This window comes from Asterias rubens, chromosome 13 (assembly GCF_902459465.1).
Source record: "Asterias rubens chromosome 13, eAstRub1.3, whole genome shotgun sequence".
NCBI lineage: Eukaryota > Metazoa > Echinodermata > Asteroidea > Forcipulatida > Asteriidae > Asterias > Asterias rubens.
The window spans coordinates 6,765,278-6,773,549 of NC_047074.1; the positions used below are offsets into that span (position 1 = coordinate 6,765,278).

The following is an 8,272-nucleotide window of genomic DNA, read 5'->3' on the forward strand; positions in this document are numbered from 1 at the left end:
GGCCGACCGTGTTAGTTCGCAAAGTAAAAGGAAAACCACGCAATTTCGAGGCAAATTTGTGTGGATCATTGTATTCTACTTTTAAAACATCTGCATTTTATTCTATTTATTTCATTGTATTCTACATTTAAATCATATGCATTTTATAACAAACGGTTACAAACGCTTTTTATAGACCAACTCGTCCGGTCAAAGGCAACGTGTTCCTTTAACGTTAGTTTTGTTTAAACAACCCACCATCGATTTGCATCAGTCGGAATTCTCCTCCGGATCCATCATCCTACGGGACAGCTTTTACTTAGTCTTACTAAGCCGTCAACGTGAATACAGTAATTACACACTCAAGCTACTGAAAAATATTCGCGACTAGTCGCAGAAATATTCACGACGTCATGAAAATGTTCGCGACTAGTCGTGAAAAAAATCGCGACGTCGCCAAAATATTCGCGACTTGTCGTGAATAAATTCACGACGTCGCAAAAATATTGACGACGTTGCAAAAATGTTCGCGACTTGTCGCAAAAATATTCACGACGTCGCAAAAATATTCACGACGTCGCAAAAAAATTCACGACATGCTGTGTCCCTTCAGGGCCACCATAGAAATGGTTTAGTTCTGATAACACGAGACCATGAGACCATGACGAGACCAAGTGGGACGACCACTAAATGTGTTTTGATGCCATCGCAGATAATAAATATTAATGTGACGATGTAACGCAGGAAATAATGTTCTTGAATGCTAATACTCCACCAGAGTGAATGTTGGGCAGAGCTTATATAGGGTTTTGGTGGTGGGGGAACTCTAAATTTAGAAATGATATAAGATTGGTGACACCTAGGTTCTAAAAGTGAGATGATGTAATGGTCAACGGGGGGGGGGGGGTAAGGGGGGGGGGTAAGGGGGGGGGGTGGTCAGGAATGTTAGGGGGGGCTAATACTGGACATGGGCTTACAGAGGATATGGGCCACCTGTTGAAGTGTGAATAACCATAGAGAAAGGACAATGGAACGATTTGAGAATTCTACTCTAGAGATAAAATAGTGGGAAATCATCCTTACCCAGTGGCCTTGGAAAGTGCTTTTGTTCTGTGTGTAAAGTTGGGGGTGAGACTTGTCATGATTTGTGCCACTTGTTATGGATGTTTACAAATACTGCTGGGAATTCTTTCTCACATTACATTTATCTGGGGGAATGAAATTGCCCTATTTTTAAGTTGTTAAAGTGAAATTATACAACTTGCCGTTAATCATCAAGTAGAGCATTGGACTTTAAGTAGTAACAGATAGTCATAAAATCAATAAACTACGCAAATTTGTGCAAGTAAAATGTATCACGATAAAAGTGACAAAATGGAATTGTGAGATCATCAATCACAGTTCAAGAAGTCCAACCGAAGTTGTAAGGCAGTATACTTACATTAATATGTAAAGGCATGGAATCGAATTAAAGTACATAATATATGAATTTACAGAAGTATAGTGAAAATTACAATAACAGTTTTATAAATAGCAAACATTTATGGAAAGACAATTTTTAAGAAAAAAAAAAAAAAACATTGCCAAAAATTAATGTCACTTGTATCTTGCACAAGCTATAACAAGATTTCCAATGCATACGGGTAAGCTCCCTTAAAGTTTTCCCGTGTTTTGTCTGAAAAAAACTCGGAATGTATCCCCCTTCTTTTTCAGCTCGAGGGTGTTTATGTATAGACATCCTTGTTGAACTATTTCTACCTCCATGCATGGTTGAATCATAGAGCTAGGGTTGAATCAACAAACTGGATGTTAAAAAACAAGTGTTTGATTGTTGTGGGCTATAAAGCTTGATTTGGGAATTGTTCATTGTTTAAAAACAGTTTGCTTTGATTGTTGTTGAGTTTTGTTACCTACGTTTCGACTTTGTGTTTGTTGAACAACTTCTTTCTTTGATTATTGTTTTGTCCTTTAGTTTATAAATTTGTTAGTTTTGGCCCTTTTGGCCGCCCATAGTCTAAGGGCACTGTAAGGTTGTCAGTGCAAGTGATCGTGAATTATCGTTGTTTTTGTAAAAGACGCAAGCGTTCACGTCGTAGTATTCAATGGAACGCCAAACGGGCAATTAATGTGATCATTGATCATCTGGGCCCAATTTCATGGCTCTGCTTACAGTAAGCACAGAATGGGTGCTTACGGAAGCAGGGAATTCTGTGCTTACGGCAAGCGTATTTCACGGGTTAGCGGCAAATTTGGGCTTCTGCGCTTGCGTACTCCACGTTACTAGGCATTCTACGCTTACAAGGCTAGCGCAGAAATTCGGCGCTTGCACGTATAAGCGGGGAATCGCGATCGTAAGCGCAGAATTCGGCTGTAAGCAGAGCCATGAAATTGGGCCCAGGTGACGATTACACAGTCCTACGCTTATATAATATCAAACTGGTGATCATAACCACGTGGTGAAGGTCTTGTTCAACGATGATTTATTTATATAGGATTTGAGGCATTGCATGGTGAGGTATCAACGTATATTTGGTTTGCGGTAACACCATGTGTGTATCTACTTGCCAGGTAGAGTTGTTCTTAGGGAACTGTCTTGCTTTATTCTACTGCCGTGGAGTAGATAATCGGAGGTTCGGGAGACTTCTCAGTTCTGAAAAGAACTGTCCTGCTTTTAACTATTACCAGGGCGGATGGTATAGTACTCCACGGCAGTAGAATAAAGCAAGACAGTTCCCTAAGAACAACTCTACCTGGCAAGTAGATACACAGATGATTTGTTTGCAATGATAAACTAATTGAACTATATTATTTTGATAATAGATGTATATTTAGAGAAAATGTTCACTGTTTTTAATAGGGCCGGGAATCAAATAGATTTGGGATTTTATAACTTGTGGTTTCAGGTTTGTCAGCAGTCCACTGGAAGGTTGTTGAGCCTTTCAATCCAGAAAGCATTAACCATGTTAACATCTCAAGTAGGCCTCAAATCTATCCCAATTTGTAAAAAAAACCAAGTATATCTCATGATAAGCTTACACATACCTGTAACATAGATGGAAAACATACAGGACCCTTCATTTAGAGCAGTATCGTTAGCTCTACATGTCACTGTTGTTACACCATGGTGGAAAAATTCACCTGACGTTACAACGTTGCCAATATGGTCTTCACATACAACACTGCCGGCATTAACTGTAGCATCAACAATATCAGTGGCATTTGGTGAAACTGACCAACAAATATTGACACCAGCCATTCCAGGATCCACATTGGTAAAATAATCGCTTGGACATGTGACGGTTGGGGCTTGGTTGTCTGCCAAAAAGAACACAATTAATTTAATATGTTAAGTGTTTTTGGCAAAATACTTAACATCTTTGGCAAAAAGACTAAAGCACAGTCAGTCAACAAGTAAAACAAGATGTGTATATTAATTTTGGTTTTTACCCATACACCGATGTGTGTTAGCACTGTATACTCAATACTTTCCCGAGTCCTGTGAAAAGATATCACAGACAAGTTACTCGGGTGGGATTCGAACCCACGACCCTTGCAATTCTAGAGCAGTGTGTTACCAACTAGACTACTGAGGTTGCCCGGTAGCTAGAGGCAGTTCGAATCCTATGTTTTGGGAGTGGGTACCGCAACGATAATAAGAGATGTTAAATTTGCATCGGGGATAAAGAATATTAATTTTGGTTTTTACCCATAATACACCGATGTGTGTTAGCACTGTATACTCAGTACTTTCCCAAGTCCTGTGAACAAAATATCACAGGCATGTTACTCGGGTGGGATTCGAACCCACGACCCTTGCAATTCTAGAGCAGTGTCTTACCAACTAGACTACTGAGGTTGCCCGGTAGCTAGAGGCAGTTCGAATCCTATGTTTTGGCAGCGGGTACCGCAACGATAATAGATGTTAAATTTGCATCGGGGATAAAAAAAAACAAAAAAAGGGGTTTTTACCCATCCCCTGATGGGAAAGTACTGAGTATACAGTGCTAACACACATCGGTGTATGGGTAAAAACCAAAATTAATATTCTTTATCCCCGATGCAAATTTAACATCTCTTAAGATGTGTATAAATGTAAAATTACAAGCATTAGGTTTTGGGGATAGTATGTAGGCCCTAATGTAAAAAGTATAACGAAATATTAAACTTGTATCCATTATGAAAAATATAACTAAAGTCACTGAACACTATTGGGTATTACTGAAAATAATTGTTAGCATCAAAACGTGAGTAGTAGTACGAGCAGTTGAGAGCTAGTAAAAAACATTGTGGAAAAGGTTTCTTCTGAAGTGGTGTTTGAGAAAGATGTAATTTCTCACTAAAAAAGACTTCAGGTCTGCAGCCTTATATGATGCATCTGAAAGCACATAAAGTTGTGCAAGAAGGGTGATTTTTCGTTCATTACTTTCTTGCAACTTCGATGAACAAATGAGCTAAAATTTTCAAATGATTGTTATTGTATGCATGCATACGTTACACCAAGGGAGAATACTGGTCTTTCACAATTACCAAACATGTCCAGTGCCATGTTTTTTATTTTATTTTTTATTTCGTGTTAAGCGCCTTGAGGCCTAGCATAAGGCGCTATATATTACTATTATTTTAAAAGATTGATTGTGAACTTCTGCTTTAGAAAGGGAGCAAGCTCAAATAAAGTAATTTTGAGTAAATACTAATAGGGTCCAGTGCCTTCAAAACGTGGCAAGTGATCATACCTGAAAGACATCTTAGGTCTTCGTTCTATAAACTAAAGCAAGGCACATTTTTCAGTTCCCAAGAGGTACTTCAAACTTTGATATATTTGAAACATTAATGGATATTATTTTAGAGCAATATTTTTTAGTGGAAGACAGCATGAATACTTGGTGTGTGTGTGTGAAGGGGGGGGGGGGGGTGGGTGCACTGCTGTTAGACACAATAATCCCACTTAATGCAATTATTGACTTATACTTTTCAGTTTGATCAAAATGTCCATATGGCAATGGGCAATGAACGCTACTCGGTCGCATGGCTATTCTATACAAACCGGTAATTTAAATTGACAGCTGAGTGTTTATGAAGTGTTTATGAAGTCAACATGTTTGTTAATACATGTAATTACAAAAAATCCAGCCCAGCCAGCTGTTTGAACTAGTGAACATGACCGATAAAGTAAGAATAACAAGGACAGCCACGTGATGGGAATTCAAAAGAGCAAACCTTACCTATAATGGTGATGTTAAAACAACATGATGCTTTATTTGGCACAGGATGATTGGCTCTGCATGTCACTGTGGTCAAGCCAACTGGAAATCTATCCCCTGACCTCACGACATTGCCAAGGTGGTCCGAACATTCGATAGTAGAAGCACCAATGGGACCAATAGTATTGGCCGAGGGTAAGGGCAACCAAGTGACACTAGCTACTGCCATTGAAGGATCCACATTTCTCATGAGGACGCTGCTTGGGCAGTAGATAGTAGGAGGGTCATCGTCTGAATTGGAAACAAAATACAAGAACGTAGAAACTCAACAGGAAGATCATTCAATTTTTTAATACAACGAACATTATTTCCACAAAGTTCACTGACACTTTGTAAAGTGTGGGAGAAACTCTCTGCCTAAACTTTTGATGTCATTTCCAGAGGAACGGTGTCATTAGCTCCGAATTGTACAATACAAAAATAAAAACCTACCGGTGACAGTAAACATGTACATGTACATGTACATGTCACTGTTGTTGCACCAATCTTAAGTATAAACCCAATGGTATGACGTCACATACCAAACAGCCCCTCTCTGAGGTCATGAAAGAGCTGCCATTGACACCTTTCGTCGAGCAAGGCATGCTGGGAAAAAATGTCGCAGCGAGATCAATCACCCCTCTGGGAACGAGGTTGAGCCCCCGATTTCACGAAGCGCTGCGACGCATCGCAAACGCAAGCTGCGTCCGGTTACACGTCGTTAGTGGCGTTGCGTATAAAACGATTTCATCAAAGTTACGATGCGTCAGATACGTCGCAAGTTCCTTGATAACGAGGAAGAACTCGTCGTTAGTTACGACTACCCAAAAGGTCTACTCAAGGGTCGTAAGAATGCGATGTTTCATTTGACAACGCGTATGCGTGGCTCTGCTAACCGTTCGCAAAGAATCGGCGCTTACGGAAGCAGGGTATGTTGTGCTAACGTCAAGCGTATTTCACGGGTTACAGGGAATTTTGGCTAGTGCGCGTGTGTACTCCACATTAAGAAGATACTTTTGACGTGAGGTGTTACGAATTTCGCCCAAAGTCGCTTAATATTGACGTCAAAATTCCACACTTTGCCCCATAGTCCTACATTGCAAAGCTATTGTGTGAAGTTGGCGTCGCTGTGGAATTACGTCACACTTTCGAACAGAATTCTTATACTTTTGATTACAAAATCAGAATGAACGTTTGGTTGCTAGTCCTATTGCTTTATTTCAAAGCATGTTTGAACATTTTTGCGATTTGGTTGCATGGTACTTTCATTAGTGGGGCATGTTTTTGACTACGAAACGGGATTATAAATGACATACCTGGGACTGCATAAACATGCATACCAGCCGCCTTCTGTAAAATGTATGGTCCTTCGTTTGTTACCATCTTGTTAGTTAAGTTCATTCTCATGATGGTGGCTGCGTTCCAATCTGTCCACAGCAAATACGAGCCGTAGAGGGCTAGATCGAATGGATGAGTTTCCCATTCACTCATGTTTCTAATGACCGCTCTACCATTACCACATAGGTCAACCGCTTCCACGGTTCTGGTTTCTGCATCACACCAGTACAAACATCCCCCTGTTGATCAAAGTAACAGCTTATAAAAATAATAATTATTATATTAGACCGATTGCGCTACCAACATCACGTAACCTGAGATGGGTATTACAAATCAACAAACACGGTGTACTGTATTACTAACGTGTTAAAAAGACATGGTAGTTGTTGCATTAATTTTGTTTGTGCAATCGAGGTTTTTCTTTTTCTCGAAATCATTGAAGAATGCCAGTGGGTAAAAACAGTTTCACCAACTAGGAAGCTCTACTGTTCACACGATGTCATGTGTAATGTGCACGGAAAGTGTAGTTTCATATTGCCCTCATTGCAATGATTAATTTGCTGCCAATAATTTTGGTACAAATCTCCTGAAGAAGCTGCAAATTCCTTTATATTTACCCAGAGTTTTGTTAATTAAGAAGGGGGTAGCTGTCAGCTATTGTCAGACAACTTCGCGGTCTCCCTTGGCACAGCTCGACTTCAAGCCGTGCATGCACAACGCAAAACCCACGGCGCGTGGTTGCTCGAACATCGGATAGTCTATAAACATACTCTCAAAAGAAACCTCTTTTGAAGTAGAATACTGGATTTTTTCAAACTGAAAATGTGATTTAAATCAAAGTCACAACATTCAACTTTAACAAAAGGGCTTTGTTTAAACATAAAGGAGTTATTTATCGAAAATACAACCGATTATGGTCCATCGGTCCGAGTCTTCTCATGTCTTTACTGTGTAGCTGTGTTTTTCTAAACCCATCTATCTCAGGTCGATCACGTGATCCCATGTAAACATTGGTAGCGCGATCGGTCTATTTTAACATGAAGGTAGTCACGATTACTGCAAACCGCTATGCAGTTAATGCTTACTTTTAAATGAAGATTTCGATTGATGATTGTGCCATGGAGGGTGCAACCCAGCCTATTGAATGATTCTCATAGGTCATTTGAAATATCCTGTGTGTTAAACATAATTTCTGATTGTAGTTGTATTGTAGCATGCAGGGCGACACATATTTGGTTAATTTGCTTTCTTATTTTACTTCCCATTGTGACCGGTATTGAAACAAACAAACTTTTATAAAGAAGTGAGTAAAAATTAGTTTTAAAAGTACATTATAGTATTTTTGATAACAACTTTTGTACGCCCATACTTCTAGTCTAAGTATAATTTTAAAGTATAGGTCGACCATACCTCTGACGTCAAGGGCAATTCCGTTTGGTTTCCAGAGCGATTTTTCAACAAGTGTAACTCGATGACGTCCATTGTAATCGGCCCGTTCGATTTTCGCATTGTTTCCCCAGCAAGTCCAGTAAATATGCCTGTGCAATAAATAATACAACACGATGTTGGACCATTAATAATACTATGTGGGGTAGAACACTCTCGGGACCTCCCCTCAGCCTAACCCTAACACCGGACTCAAAGCAATGGTGTTTCTAACCAGCAGAGAGGTTCGAGTCCCGGGCCCAAAGTCCATCAAGCTGATGTTTAAAGAA

At 39.7% G+C, this 8,272-nt stretch overlaps 1 protein-coding gene across 1 annotated transcript in view; it reads right to left on the minus strand.

Annotated features, from left to right (window-relative positions):
* The window catches only part of LOC117298425 (neuromedin-B receptor-like), a 33,870-nt gene extending 27,266 nt beyond the window's left edge, over positions 1-6,604 (minus strand). The window contains exons 1-3 of the mRNA XM_033781683.1: positions 6,536-6,604; positions 5,202-5,471; positions 3,022-3,294 (exon numbers count right to left, since the gene is read on the minus strand). Of these exons, the coding sequence (XP_033637574.1) occupies positions 3,022-3,294; positions 5,202-5,471; positions 6,536-6,602 (610 nt within the window). The 5' untranslated portion in view covers positions 6,603-6,604. The remainder of the gene's footprint in view (positions 1-3,021; positions 3,295-5,201; positions 5,472-6,535) is intronic.
* Between the last annotated feature and the right edge of the window lie 1,668 nt (positions 6,605-8,272).